This window comes from Emericellopsis atlantica (genome assembly GCF_019669845.1).
Source record: "Emericellopsis atlantica unplaced genomic scaffold F5Z01scaffold_16, whole genome shotgun sequence".
Classification (NCBI taxonomy): Eukaryota; Fungi; Ascomycota; class Sordariomycetes; order Hypocreales; family Bionectriaceae; genus Emericellopsis; species Emericellopsis atlantica.
Window position 1 is genome coordinate 533,262 of NW_025764718.1, and position 14,451 is coordinate 547,712.

At 55.7% G+C, this 14,451-nt stretch overlaps 5 protein-coding genes across 5 annotated transcripts; 2 read left to right on the forward strand and 3 right to left on the reverse strand.

The window, feature by feature from the left end:
• Positions 1-83: 83 nt before the first annotated feature.
• F5Z01DRAFT_148721 (uncharacterized protein) lies at positions 84-1,290 on the forward strand. The gene is made up of 4 exons (XM_046257714.1): positions 84-216; positions 266-382; positions 432-482; positions 537-1,290. Exons 1-4 carry the CDS (start codon positions 138-140, stop codon positions 1,190-1,192), a joined length of 903 nt encoding a protein of 300 aa, XP_046117529.1. The 5' UTR covers positions 84-137; the 3' UTR covers positions 1,193-1,290.
• Positions 1,291-1,740: 450 nt separating this feature from the next.
• On the reverse strand, positions 1,741-2,399 carry F5Z01DRAFT_148694 (VMA21-like domain-containing protein). Its single transcript, XM_046257713.1, has 4 exons — positions 2,377-2,399; positions 2,143-2,318; positions 1,989-2,080; positions 1,741-1,945 (listed from the first exon to the last, which is right to left on the reverse strand). The coding sequence occupies exons 2-4, from the start codon at positions 2,238-2,240 to the stop codon at positions 1,824-1,826; spliced, it is 312 nt and encodes a 103-aa protein (XP_046117530.1). The 5' UTR covers positions 2,241-2,318; positions 2,377-2,399; the 3' UTR covers positions 1,741-1,823.
• Positions 2,400-2,731: 332 nt separating this feature from the next.
• Positions 2,732-6,460, forward strand: F5Z01DRAFT_743768 (SNF2 family N-terminal domain-containing protein). The gene is made up of 2 exons (XM_046266904.1): positions 2,732-4,908; positions 4,959-6,460. Exons 1-2 carry the CDS (start codon positions 3,033-3,035, stop codon positions 6,110-6,112), a joined length of 3,030 nt encoding a protein of 1,009 aa, XP_046117531.1. The 5' UTR covers positions 2,732-3,032; the 3' UTR covers positions 6,113-6,460.
• Positions 6,461-7,340: 880 nt separating this feature from the next.
• F5Z01DRAFT_149170 (uncharacterized protein) lies at positions 7,341-8,549 on the reverse strand. Its single transcript, XM_046257716.1, has one exon. It carries the CDS (start codon positions 8,162-8,164, stop codon positions 7,400-7,402), a length of 765 nt encoding a protein of 254 aa, XP_046117532.1. The 5' UTR covers positions 8,165-8,549; the 3' UTR covers positions 7,341-7,399.
• A 2,484-nt stretch (positions 8,550-11,033) lies between these two features.
• F5Z01DRAFT_149175 (uncharacterized protein) lies at positions 11,034-13,767 on the reverse strand. The gene is made up of 3 exons (XM_046257717.1): positions 13,465-13,767; positions 11,359-13,399; positions 11,034-11,298 (listed from the first exon to the last, which is right to left on the reverse strand). Exons 2-3 carry the CDS (start codon positions 13,346-13,348, stop codon positions 11,054-11,056), a joined length of 2,235 nt encoding a protein of 744 aa, XP_046117533.1. The 5' UTR covers positions 13,349-13,399; positions 13,465-13,767; the 3' UTR covers positions 11,034-11,053.
• Positions 13,768-14,451: the final 684 nt, after the last annotated feature.

Below are 14,451 nucleotides of genomic sequence, written 5' to 3' on the forward strand. Positions count from 1 at the left end.
GACTCACGCTGAGAAGGAGGCGAGGCGATTGCACAGCAAAGCAGACCCAACCCTAGCCATGAGCGAAGCTGAGCCCTGTACGTACCGCTTTTGATTGTCCAAGCGACTCATTCACTTACTAACACATCCGAATAGCTATGGAGGCTGCCCAGACACACTCGTCACTCACGCCGTTGCGATCGATGCAGCATAAGGACGCATATGGCAACATGATAGGTACTACTCCCTCCATTCGCTATCAGGACACTACTAATTCCATCGATAGAGGAGCCCGATCACTCGAACCCAACCAGACATCGCTGGGAAAGGCCCCTCGAAACCATCCGCAGCTTCAACGATGCTGTTGAAGGCGGCTACAAGCGCAGGTCCATGATGCGAACGGGTAAGCCACCATGTCTCACTTGACCAGACAACCGACTGACAAGAGACAGACACGGAACCGTCCATCAATTGGAGTCGCAGAAACAGCCATCACCCGGGAGGTGAGACATTCCCGCGCCCACCACGAGTTCCTGTGGATGCTGACAATTTCCCAGCCGCGCAGCCGAGGAGCCGCCCTGATAGTTTCTACGGCAGCCGCCCTGTATCGTTCCGGCCAGAGAGCACACAGTTCAGCCTACACCAAGCGCCGGCACAGCGTGCTGGCAGCATGTATGGCATGGACAGGTTCCAGCAAGAGGGTCACCACGGCTACGGAGGCCACCCCGGTCGCCAGCGTGCCCCCCGAATGCATAGTGAGCCCCAGTACGGGCACTCTGGCGGCGGGCATGGACGTGGACCCAGCGGTTACCACCTGTCTCATCAAGACCGATCGTACGAGACCGTCACCTCGGCGGCCGAGGGCAGCAGGCATTCGGATCAGATTGGCTACCAGACCGACCCGACTAGTAGCGATAACAGCTCGATCGAACGCCGGTCCCCCGCCCGGCGCCCAGAGCCTCACAACGACTACGGCATCGGTTTCAGCCAACCTCAGCAGCCACAACACAACCTAGCCTTGAACCAAATCCATGGAAACCAGCAGCAGCCGCCGCGCCCCCCACCTCACGGCGTACAGAGCCAGCCCGCCGTACCGCGTAAGAGCGTGCCAACGGTTCTGCAGCGCCAGCCCACGCAGCAATCGACAAAGACCGCGGGCGGCGACAAGCGCAAGAGCTGGTTCACCCGCAAGTTCAGCAGCAAAAAGGAGTGAAATCCCGAGGATCACTACGTCTGATGAGACATGCCTGCCCTGGTAATGCACACACGGATCTTGCTTTTTATGGAATACCCCTATACCCTTATGCGTCCGCTCCGGAGAGCACGAGTAGGTTTTCGGCTTGGAACGACCCAATCGTGCGCAGACGATTACGGCGGGATGGTAGGGATTTGTCGGGCACAGCGATTGAATGCACGCGAGCGATAATGATAGAATTGGAGGGAAAGACCACTGTCAGAGACGCTACCACGAGACTTGCGGAGGTGTGGTTCGAGGTTTGACAGAGACACGCACACGGAGTCTTGTACGAGGCGTTGAGGGTATCAGCCCGTCAGTGATTTGTGGTAATGGAAGGATATTTATGTCGGCGAGCGCCGGTCTGTCTGGCAGGATACTGGGTATAGGCTGCTGCCTCTATCCGGTGGACGCAGCCAATGTAATGAGGCCCCTATGCGGCTAGCCACACACACACATACGACTTTGGATCGCCGAGCGATTCTTTTTCATACTGTCGAGGAGCTCTCTATAAAGGTGCGACAACAGAATAAATCACTGCATGCATGACGAGCGTGCTTTGAACAAAGAGTCTTGCATTCTTGACTAGCACAAATGTGAAGATTGGTGCTCACTTGTCTTTTTTCGTTTCCGTTCTATCCGATTGATCCTCGTTCATAGCGACGATAATGTACCATATCAGGACCACGTTGGCCAGAACCGCAGCCAATCCTCCCGCGTACGAGGCGTTGCCTACCCAGTCAGTTCAGCCCCGTGAGATTTCAGGTTGACTTACCGTTGAACACGGTGTTGACAGTAGCAAAGTAGGACCCAATGGGAAGAACAACCATGGCCAGCGTGAAGCCGAGTAACTTGTAGATCACGTCCCTGTTTTTTCCACAGTATCAGTACGTTGTTGAGTCTCAGACTGGTCTGGGGGTCAGATATACTTGGGAACGGCCGGAGCAATGTCGGACTTTTCCTCTGGGCCGTTGTCATCCTTCTTGAGCACGGTCCGCTCCGAGTTGACGATGCGGCGGGTCGCCATTGTGTGCGTGTGTGTGTAGGTGGTGGTCCCAGAGCAGTGCAGGATGTATCCGCAGATCAAGCTGTAGCAGAGGTATTACTGATTTTGAGTCATCAACTGCAGCCGTAACTTTGAGATATGAAAGCCTGGCAATTACGCTTGTACGATCATGTGCTGAGGAGATGCGATTGATGGGCTGAGGACGTGTCTGCTGTGACGTGCAATGGCGGCAACCACTTTAGGAGCCACGTGACTTCGTGTCTTCCCCTTGCGACGTCAATTTGTACTATCGTGGTACTTGATGATTATAGAAATTGCGAATGCTTCCTGGAATTTCCATTCAATATACTCCAAAGGCAATTGTCTTCTCAATTGTCTATTTTAAGCACAATTAGGCGAACCTGGCCCATGTTGACGCTCGCCTTTGTCTATCGCTCTTGCTGCTTCCCTTCATAAAGAGGCAGGAGGGGGCTGGCGCGCGGAACGCGTCTTGCCACAGGCGCCAGTGAGATCGACCGACTGACTGCATTGACTTTTTGGCGCTTCCCACTCGCGCATGCAAAATACTACGTACTAATTCACGACGATCCAACCCACACTCAAACCTGAGCCGACTCTCACTCCAAGCTCGGATGCGCAGATGAGCTGACATTCTCTTCACTGCCTTTTCCCTTCGTCATTGCGTGCTTCCCGGATTCGATCATTCATCGTTGCGTTTTAATCTGCGTATTCTTCTCTACACTCGACTTTCCGCCCTGGCGACGATAGCCTACCCACAACCTCGTGCACGAGGCTATTGCCTGTAGAACCACGATGGGATCACTTCCCAAGTTGACATTTGTCAACTCAAACCCTATACAGATCGACGACGAGGACGAGCTGGCTGTGGCGGACACTATTCCCTGCTCACCGGGCGCTGTCCTCCGCTACGATGACCATACAACACAGCCAACGCAGGTTCTCCGTCGACCAACTCTCGAGCCCTCTTCTCCTTCGAGCATAGTTGAAGTGCCGGCCTCTTCGCCCTTTCAGCAGCCGCCGAAGCGGCCGACCAGCTTTCTCTCGCGGATGGCACCGGCTGGCACGAGGTTCCAAGCACCGACACAGAACAGCAACACGACCAACAAGCGCCCGGCAGAATCCATAGACCTGATCTCCGAGGACGAGAATGACGATGATGATCTGCCCCCTCTATCGGACATTCGACCTACCAATTTCAAGGCACATATTTGGGCCTTTGCATACGACTCTGGCGACGATAGACGACCAGCCACGGGCAAGGCGCTCGTCTTGAAGAACAAGCTACGTAAGATATACGACGTCTATGGGGACCAATACGCCGTCGGGACCGTGAAAGAGTCGTTGACGGCCTGCGATGGTGATGTGGAGGGGGCGATAGAGTGGCTCGCCAAGTACGGACGGAATCACTCTACCAATACACAAGCGAGTAAGCCTGGGAGGAGACTGTTCAACAAGGCTGCTTTGAATGCCGCGAAAGGGGGGCAACCGACGCCGTCGTCCTCGAGAGTGACGACGCCGCAACAACAACAGCAACCCCCGCCCAAGAAGAGGCGACTGATGCAGGGCCGCAGGAATCCAACGCCCTCGCCGCGGAAAACTTCCCCGCAGAGGTTCACGCCGGGCGAGCACCCTTCCAGTGACGATCCCCTGGTTGTCGACCTCGTTGATAATGACGAAGGGGACGCTTTCCAGGCGGAGAGATCGCCCACACCAGATGAGAGTATCACCACTAGGATTCTCAACTATATCAACACAAGCGCACAGAACGAGATCGCGGCGATTACGGGGATCAAGGAGGTTGATCTTGCACCCCTTATTGAGAAACGACCTTTCGACAATCTTCGTCAAGCCAAGAAGGTCCAAGCACCTCAGAAGCCCAACGCGCGAAAGAAGTCTCGGATTCCCATTGGCGAGACCATTGTTGAGAAAATTGAGGCTTTCCTACAGGCTGCGGAAGCCATTGACAAGGTCGTTGCGGCTTGCGAGGTCAAGGCTGCCACAGTCAAGGAGGCCGTCGATGCCTGGGACATTAACAGTTTCGGCTACGACAAGCGCAGCGCACGCAGCACCCCGGAACTACCGTTGACGCCATCCAGTCTGTCGAGTCTGGTCCGTCCGCCGATTCCTAAGCAACCGGAGTATATGGATGGACACTGTACGATGAAGCCTTTCCAGCTGTTTGGGCTGAACTGGATGGCTCTGTTGCATAAGCTGAACATAGGCTGTATCCTCGCTGATGAGATGGGCTTGGGCAAGACATGCCAGGTCATCTCGTTCATCAGCCACCTGGTGGAAGATTGGGAGGCCAAGCCGCAAGGCGCGGCAAGTGTATGCCCATGGCCCAACCTGATTGTCGTCCCTCCGAGCACTTACAACAACTGGCTGGCCGAGTTTGAGAAATTCGCCCCCGACCTGTCCGTGATTGGCTATCGTGGCTCGCAAGCAGAGCGTGCTGAGATTGCAGAAGATGTCCGAGACTCACCTGAGGACTACCACGTCGTGCTCGCGACCTATTCGCAGATCAACAACGAGATGGACATTGAGTCGCTCAATAAGATTGGGATGCACGCAGCCATCTACGACGAGGGCCACAAGATGAAGAACCCGGAGACGAAAATCTACAAGGACCTTTTGCGGGTGCAGGCGGATTGGAAGATGCTGCTCACAGGTACGTTGGCCGACCTCGCTGCAATAATCCATACTAACTCATCTCTCCAGGAACGCCTGTTCAGAACAATCTGTTGGAGATGACTTCGCTCCTCAACTTTATCAATCCTCAGATCTTCAAGGGTTGCATGGAGCATATTAAGTACATCTTCAGCCAAAAGGTCACAATTCGCGACATCACCAACGGTGCCTTTTTGTACAGCGAGCGTGTCAAGCGTGCGCGCACCATCCTGGAGCCCTTCATCCTACAACGTCGCAAAGACCAGGTTCTCTCCGACATGCCTGCCAAGGTCAACACGGTCACGCTTTGTGACATGACCGAATCCCAAAAGTCTGTTTACGACGGCTATGAAGCGATCTTCCGCCAGGAGCCGTCACAGCGTAAGATCAAGGGCGGTCGAGGCAATGACATGAACAATTGCTGGATGCAGCTACGCAAAGCAGCAATCCACCCCCTGCTGTTCCGCAAGCACTTCACAGACGCCAAGGTGGAGAAGATGGGACGGGTATTGTTCGATACTGTCGATCAATCCGAACTACGACAGCCAAACCTTGGCCATCTGATCCAAGAACTCAAGAATCAGTCTGATTTTGAACTGCACCTGTGGTGCCGAGACTACCCTCGGCTGATCAAGAAGTACGACTACCCACCAGAGGTCGAGTTGGATAGTGGGAAGACCCGCAAGCTGCTTGAGCTCATCGACCAGTACCAGCAGAATGGCGATCGAGTCCTCGTCTTCAGCAAGTTCTCGCGAGTGATTCAGATGCTCTGCGAGACATTGGCGATGAAGGGCATCGATCACCGCGTGCTGGATGGGTCTACCAACGTCGGCGAGCGGCAAGCGATGATTGATGAGTACAACTCGAATCCAGAGATCCCCGTCTTCCTCCTTACGACGGGTGCTGGCGGAACTGGCATCAACCTGACGTCGGCCAACAAGGTGGTCATTTTTGACCAATCCGACAACCCCCAGGACGACATCCAGGCCGAGAACAGAGCGCACCGTCTTGGGCAAAAAAGAGACGTGGAGATCATCCGGCTCATTGCGCGTGGGACGATAGAGGAGCTCATCCACAAAGCCTGCCAGAAGAAGATCGAGCTGGCGAACAAGGTGACGGGCGCCGTGGAGGACCAGACGGACGCCGAAGCAGCCAAGAACATGGAGCAAGAAGTGCGCCGGATGATGGAGCTGACACCACCATAGAGCGGTGGCCGAGCGTCATGAGGCACGGTCACCATGCGATACACATTTGAGTTTGTTTAGACGTTTCACAGCCAAAGAAGGAGAGGCAGACACATTGAGCGGTCATCTTAGAGTGTTGGCGTTTTGTTCAAGTAGCGCGGCTTGTATTACGAATTGGCTCTTGGCTTCAATTTGATTTGAAGAGTAACTAGGTGGTTACCAGAACTGGCAAGGCACGCAACAACCCATCATGTTCAGTAGGAGGACGGACGAGGACGACTCTGGAGCATTATACAACACAATACATATAGATGAGAGAGTCCTAGGTAGCTTTAGTCATTGTCACAATGCATTAGAATTGGCGCCCAGACCTTCGCAGCAGACGCACCATAAACCCACGTCCACTCTGCCACTCGCTGACTACGTATCGACTCTGATTCTCCCTTCTGTTGTTTCCAAGTCGTGCTCCAGTCGTCCCTCGGCCAATATTTCTGACTCGTGTCTCCGACTCCCTCTTCAAAATGCGCTGGCTGGCCCTTGAAAACGACTCGCATAGCCTAGACGCCAGGCGCTCTCTAGATCGACAAACAGAGAACCGAAGCGAGCGATGGGGCCCGGGAAATTGCCCTCCCTCCAACTCCAAGAGCTGTTCTGTTGATCTGGCGCGCGCGCGACGGGAGCCTGATGACACTTGGGAACCGGGACGGACCTACCGCATGTGGGCCCGCTGCGTGCCAATCTTAGGGGTCTCACAGCCCTTTTAGGGGTTCTTTGGGTCGAAATTTATCCACATGAGTCCTCACTGGCACTGCACCCAGCTGCAGCCAGCCACCTGTTTTTTTTTTCTCTTCCAATGAAGTTAGTGCGCCAATGTCTCCATGTCTTCAGGGTCTAGCTGGATCCCCTGCGACCAGATGCGCCAGCTAACCAATGCGAAAAAAAAAGGGGTCTGTGGCCGCTGTCGCTTGTGGCGGAACTGGGTTTTCCGAGTGGTGAAGAGCTGAGATGCTGGTCACTTGCAGCTCAGCGTGCATACGGTACAGATCATGGGTCCTCTTCATCACCATGGAGCAGATCAATGTCGTGCAGCGTGTGTGTGTGTGATGCATGTCTCGCTCTCCAGCATAAGATTTCTGCTATCTACAGTTCGCCACCGTGCATACCATGCAGGCAGGCAAGTAAGCAAGTAATAAGCAAGGCTATGTATATGTAATGTGTCTATTCAATGTAATTGGGATCACCAATGAGGCTTCCTTGTCCCTCTTGCCAAAAACGCCATTCTTCGCTCCCCAGCGGTTCCCCTCTCGTTCAAGTGACGGTCTTGACCTTGACAGTCTTCATGTCTGCCCTGTTCTTGGTGACGCGCACGCACCCTGTGCTTATGATTGTGTCCTGCCTCCACTTGCGATCTTGGGGTTTCCCGTCGCGATATCGTGGTGATCTCGAGGCCGATGTGCGGATGTTGTTGAGCACAAGCTTCATGAGGGGGCTGTGCTGTTGTGTTTGTCGCTGCGGTGGTGTTGCTGGCTCATCTTGTTCTTGGTCTTGCTGTTTTTGGGCTTGGGATTGCCTTGATCCTAGAGACGCCGTCTGCTCCACCTCGTCCTCCATAATCTGGTCATCCTCGGCCGGAGGCGCCAGGGCACGCTGGTAGGCGTCGGGGCTGATCCCCCACGGGATGCCGTCCGCTGGCGCAGCGTCTCTGCTCATGGGGGTCTCAAAGTTTCTTCTGCTCCTCCTCCCCTTGGCTTGGCCGTCTTCGCATCTTTGGAGGCGCGCGCTTCGGCGCAGGCGCATCTTCCTCTCCAAGCTCGCGGGGGGCGACAGTGGTTGCCGAGTCGATGTGGTGGGCAGCGACAGCGAGAAGAATGGCAGCTGCGAGTGCGAGTCGGGTGTTGAGCCAGTAATGGCCTGTAGTGCGCGCGAGGCAGCGAGGAGCGAGCTTGTCGCGGAGCGCGGGACGGCTGAAGCGTCGTTGTGCGTCGTGGCTGTGGTTGTTGTTGTTGTGGTTGTTGTTGGGCGCGCGCAGAATGGATACGACAGCGCAGGCTGGAATGGTGGTGAGAGAAGCATAATGACAATTATTTTCTTCTTCTCCTTTCAAATTCTCTATTGTGTTCTCTCGAACAATTCGCGTGGCAGGAGGTGGTTGTTGAAGTCGGGGCCGGGTGCGGGTGGTTGGTGTCGCTCGCAGACGGAGAGTGGTTGCGACGAGAGTCCTTTGCGGCGCAACGACCACGATAGGGCAGCGTCTTTGGGTTTCGAGTCAAAATCGAGTTCAGTAGATTCGCAAGTAGTCAAAGTGTCGTGGAAGCAGCGTGCGATGCAGTAAAAGGTATGGTGTGGTGTTTGCGACGTGGTTAAAGCAGGTTTGCGATATTTGTTGCTTGCTTGTTGCAAGGGCTAGGAAGACGTGCTGGGGAGGAGGGCGACGCAGCGCATTAAAGGCGGGCGGCTGCTGTGCGGCGGGCCAGTCTTTGCCTGCTGGCGGCCGGGTGCAGTCAGTCAGTTGAGAGTTGAGACACAAGGTGCGGGTGGGTCCAGTGGCTGCCCATTTACACCCCTATCAGGTACCCGCACCCACCACCAAAACATGCGCGTTGCTACAGGTACCTACCCTACCTCGTGGGCCCTGACCCTTCCTTCCCTTCTGCTTTCAGTCACTGAGTCGGTCATTCACAACCATCTCAGTCCGTCTTCGTGCGTACGTCACCAACCAGCTGGCTGCCCCCCCCCCCCCCCAATCTCGAGATGAGTGTTCGCGACGAGATGGCTGTCTGGGACGGGAACACTCACCAGACCCGCACTTGATGCCGCCCTTTTGTCTTGACCGGCCTTACGTTGACAGACGTGGAGTTCTGCTTGCGGGCAGTGCGCTTGTTTCGACGACAGCCATCCATCATCTCGGCCTGTCTAGGCTGTTCTCTTCAGGGAGGACAAGCATGCAGCACAAACGGCCGGATGGATGCACACACGGACACAGACTCTGTCTCCCCCCTCGCAGTAATTAGCTATTTTCGTGTCTCCATCGTCTCACGGACCTTCGAGGCTTCGACTCTCTCGACGCTGGTCGAGGACAGCCGTAGTCCCAGGCCATCCGTCCGCGTAGTCCCACCCATCCATCCCATTTCATCCTCGAGACAAACGGCTCCCTTGTCAGAGGTCACACTCACACTCACTCAACAGCCAAGAGCCGACTACACAGCCAACGTGACCTCCCTTTGCTCGTGCTTTGCGTCGACAATATGACTCGCTCAGACCGCATATTCATCGTTTGCCTCGACAGACTCTTATTACCCCCCTCAAGCGCAGCAGGTGCAGGCATACACGCATGCATGCTCGGGTGTCAACCGACAGTATGCTCTGCCTGATCACCGCCCAATTGACGAAACAAACCCCCGAAATGTCAAGAAGGATGTGTTCATCGCCTGCATGCACGTCATCGCCTAAGTCTCTCCATGTTGCAGACTCATTTCATCTCGATCACTAGAGCAACCACCTTTATCCCTCGTGATCTGACGTCGCCGGGAGACGCGACGCGACGCGTCTCTGGCGCGACTTTAATAGGCTTGGCTGGACCTATTACCCAATGAGCGCATGAATAATTATGGGTCTCTAGCTAGAGAAGGATATTCCTTCACAAATGTTTCAAGATATCCCACGATCGAAATGTGCTGTGCACATCGACAATCTTATCGTTCTGATCCATTGCTATCGATTGATGAGGGTGCTGGCTGATGTCATGTTCATTCTCGAGAGAAGAATCGGACCAGCACATTAATTAAGTTTGCCGATCATTGTCAGTCACCTATCGAGGTGACTCGGTCCCGGTGGCTCCCAAGGAAATGAAGCTCATGTTCACGAGCATCCCATCTAGACGGCCATGGCAATCTACACGGCTCCAGATCTGCCCTTTGCAAGGCGAGACAGTCAGATCCCCTTGCCTTGACAAAGGTCGCGCTATCTGTCTCTCGAATCTCCATGAACACTGGGGAAGAAAACCACATCTATGACAGCCTGATCCGAGAGATTGATGCATGCTGACACCACGCTATCGACGGCTGCGGTGTGGCTGATCAAACCTGACTTTGCATTGGTGTCCGCCCTTCTTTATCTGTCTGATTCCCGTTCCGCATCCCGCACGTGTTTGTTCAAGGGAGCCGCCAGGCTGACCCCACACTGCATGCAGGAAGCCCTCCCATCGGCATCAGATTGACGGTTGACACTTTAGACCCTAGTCGGGACCAAGCATTCAGACGATGCAGCGATAAGTTGCGATAAGAATGATCAGCAAAAAGAATAGGACACCGGCGCAATAATCATTTGCGTGGTCACGGAAACATCAGATAGTCAGACGTAACTCTTAGGCCAAGCGCAGTGATCGATCCGGGCAGCTTCATCATTACGTCCTGGCTATATACCAACGGCTTGGTTCCTCATCCGCATCACCCGGCCAGACATCTAGAATCCGTACGAGAAGAACAAAAGCCAGGCTCGGTTACACATTGTGCCAGTCTCCCCAACGCCAGTCTGTCGCACAAGATGAGAGGGGCGGAGAACACTGAGCGTCCGCCGTCTACTACTGCTTTCCAGTGTCCGCCCCCCTGCTCGCGCTGATGCTTTGACACAACAGAAAAAGAGTGAACAATCCAAAGTAACAAAATGTAGAGATGCAGGGCAACCGCATGCCCACGACAACGACAACAAAGTCTCGATGCCCGCGCGATGGAGGCCGAGACGAGACGGCTGCTGCCTCAAGCAGGACGAAACTCCGAAAGAGAGCCATCTTGTCCACCGCAACCTCCGAGTGTTCATCCAGTTGTGTGCCCTCTTATATGCATGCCTGCTCTGGTGCGTGCCTTTTCCATGTCCAGAAGTCGATTGGTGCACCGAGCGTATCCTCTCGTCCGCACTTCATGTAGTCTTTTCCCAGTACTTGCCTCTTGCTGTCGGCCGCGTGTTTCACATCACCACACAGTCCTTGTCATTGTTTTCCTTTGTAATCTTTCCCGATCGAGGCGGCGCCACGTCCATAGGCTTTCCCTCGCCGCTGACAGCCGCCTGGATGATAGCGAGTCGCTGCTTGGCCCGCTCGTCGCCCGCGTCCGCAGCCTTGACGTACCACACATTCGCCTCGAGGATGTCACGGCGACAGCCAATGCCCATTTCGGTGAAGTAACCAAGGGCATATTGAGCCTTGACATAGCCTGTGCAATGTTAGCCTGCGTGTCCCACGCCGAGGTGCCACCACAAAGATCCGGACTTACCGAGCTCTGCAGATCGACGCGCCCATTCAAAGGCTTCTTCCTCGTCCTTCTCCAGCACGTCAGAGCCCACCATGTACCATGCGCATAGCCCCATCATCGCCGCGGCATGTCCCTGTTCCGCAGCACCCGTGTAGAAGTGGACGCTGAGGGCGGGATCCTTAGGAACGCCCAGGCGCGCGTGCTCATACGCTTCGCCCATGCGGAAGTTGGCTTCGGGGTGCCCCAGGGCGGCCGCTTGCGTGAACAGGGTCGCAGCATAGTGCTCGTCGGGGAACACGTCGTCGCCGTACCCTGTTTCGTACAGGCAGCCAAGTTGGTATGGCGCCGAGTTGTACTGCGTGTCAGCAGCTTCGGTGGCAAGTTTCATCCACTTGATGCCCTCGCGATAGCGTTTCTCGCCAAGATCGCCGGACAAGCAAGCCTTACCCAGGCGCGTCATGGCGCCTGGGTGTCGCTTCGAAGCCGCCGAGCGCAGGAACTGAACTGCCTTGGCGGGGTCCTTTCGGCAGCCCCAGCCGAACTCGTAGCAGAGCGCTGTTCGGTACGCTGATTCGGCGTGTCCGTGTTTGGCTGCAAGGACGAACAGCGGGAAGGCCGAGTTGTAATCCTCCTTGCCTTTGCTGAAGAGACCGGATGCAAATCCATCCGCCAGGTAGTATTGCGCGAAAGGATATCCGCCGTTAGCGAGACGCTGCAGAATCTGGCGCGCCTCTCGCACCAGCTCGTAAGGCGACGTCACCTCGGCTTCGATGATTGGGCTGTCATGGTCGCGCAAAGGCTGTGGAGTGGCCTTTCGCCCCTTGGGATCGGAAATGTCCAAGCCTTGCTCTTGCGCCGTGGAGATCAAGAACACCGCAAAGGAGTATTGGATGGAGAAATCCGTGGTCTTTTTCACATTGGCGCGGTACATTTCTAGCGTCTTCTGCGTGCTCAGGAGGGAGGCATTGTTGCCAATGACGGATCGGAGGTTTGAGTTGTCAAGCCCAGGCGTTGCCGGCGCTTGCTGGGGGTATGGCACACTGAGGAGTTCAGCGTACGTCGAGTTGCGTACGTCGGGGGATCTGCGCGAGTTGACCGTGGGAGCGCGGAGATCACCGGGCAATAGTCCAGGCGAGCGCCCCCGTGGCGCCAGGTCTGAATATGTGGAGTACGAGGATTGCGGTCGCGGCAACGAGCTTCTCCGGAAGTACTGTGAACTAGGTGTAAGGTGACGCCTGATATGAGCAGCGCCGTCGGTCAAGTCAGGGGTCGATGCGGTACGGCCATCTTCCTGCGGGACGCTGTTCACCCGGTTTGGCTGAGGGTACTGCTGATGGTGGTACTGGAACTGGGGGACAGAATGTATCCTCGGGATGTTTCCCTCCATCACAGAGCTCCCAGGGGAGTCCTCATTGGGCTGGCAGTCCGGCGTCTCGACCGCACCAGTGATCGAGCTTGCGCTCGTCGCCGTCGACGACTCGGTAGACGCTTGCTGCTGCGTACTTGTGGTGTCGTCCGACTCGCGGCTGGTCCTGAACATGTCTTGCTGCCGGACTCGCTCGGTAGGGCTCATTGTAGCGCTCATGGGCTCGTTGCGGCGCTCGGGGATTGTCGCCGAGGACGAAGGTGACAGTGGCTGACTTGACGGATCCGCATGGCGCTGCGACGAGGCGATATGTGATGCGTTGTTGGGCTTGACTGGTGCTCTATCGCTAGCGAGGGGACCAGAGGAGACAGGCGAGGAGAGCTGAGCAATATGCGGTACGTGCCGGGAGCGGTCGACCAGATTATATTTTGGGGATTGCGTGTACTCAACGTTGGCATTCGAAGGTTGAGCCCAGTTTTCGTTCTGAAAATTGACACGGACCGGTGACACTGGGGCGTCTCGAATGCGAGGCCCACCGTCCATGGCGGCTGAGGGGACTGATAGAGGTTTGCGATTGACGCGCTGGGCGTGATCTTGTTCGGGCGAGGTGGACGTTGGAGGAGGCGAGGTGGTAACTGCAGCCATAGCGACTTCGATCACCGCGAGAGGCGGGCCCTCTCGAGTCTCCGAGCTCTACTAATAGTCTAGCTTGTTCGAGTCACTTGCCAAACACAGGGCGAGCGAAAGGTGCGAGGACGCACGCTTGCTTCTGAGGGTAAAGATTGTAACGAATACTGCGTAAAGGTGCTAAACGAGTGATGTTGACCGAGGGTCGTGTTCGTATGGCGTCGGACAACCGATGCCGCAATGGTACGGTGCTAGGCTTGCTCCGGTTTATTACTGCGAGACCGCGCGGCAGATACAGATCACACACAACGAGGGAAGTTTGAAGCTCGATGGCGACGAAGGCGACGGTGACTGGAGCCGTGAGGACGGCTGCTGGCGTGGAGAGAAGGAAGTTTCGACCGACCTGGCAGGCTGTTGACAGGCAGTGACTGGAGGTCGGCGTGCCGCGTGCCTGGCGTGGGCTGGGGGCCTTGCGGGTATAGTAAGGCCAGTAAGGTGAAATGGAGAATGGTGGAGGGTCGTGTCCGTAACTGAGGTAGGCGTTACGGCGGTCGGGAGGGCGTGGGCCTGGCCTGGCGTGGGCTGGGCTGAGCGTTGGGACTGGACGTGGGCCTGGGTGGCCGTAAGTGTGCCGAGCAATGGTGGATGGATGCCACAGGAGGGTGGGGCAGGTGGGTAGGGTGCTAGATTGCCCAGCACGTAGCCAGATTCCGTGACAAATTGCCCCGACTGTAAGAATAATAAGGTAAGGTGTAGTAAAAGCAGCCAGCCCTTGATAGTACTGCGATCCAAATGCGTGCGCGGGTTGTAGCAGAGGAGGGAGGTAACGTGAGTGTTGGTGGTGGACAACTGCAGTCGGTCTCCAGGCTTGGCCCAGCCTGTCTGATGCAGATGTCAAGCAAAAGGGGGGAGGGAGGGCACACAGCGAGAATTTACCCGCAAGGTAGTGTAGTATCAGAACGTGCGATCCTCGTCATGAGCCAAGCTAATAAGTTTAAGGAGAACGTTGCAGGGCAAAGAACGTCCGTCCCACGTTCCGAGAATGGCCTTTAGGCTTCAAGGGTCGATGGTGTGTGTTATTAGGGTGTGTGGGAGATGAGGGTGACTGAAAAGTGACGGCA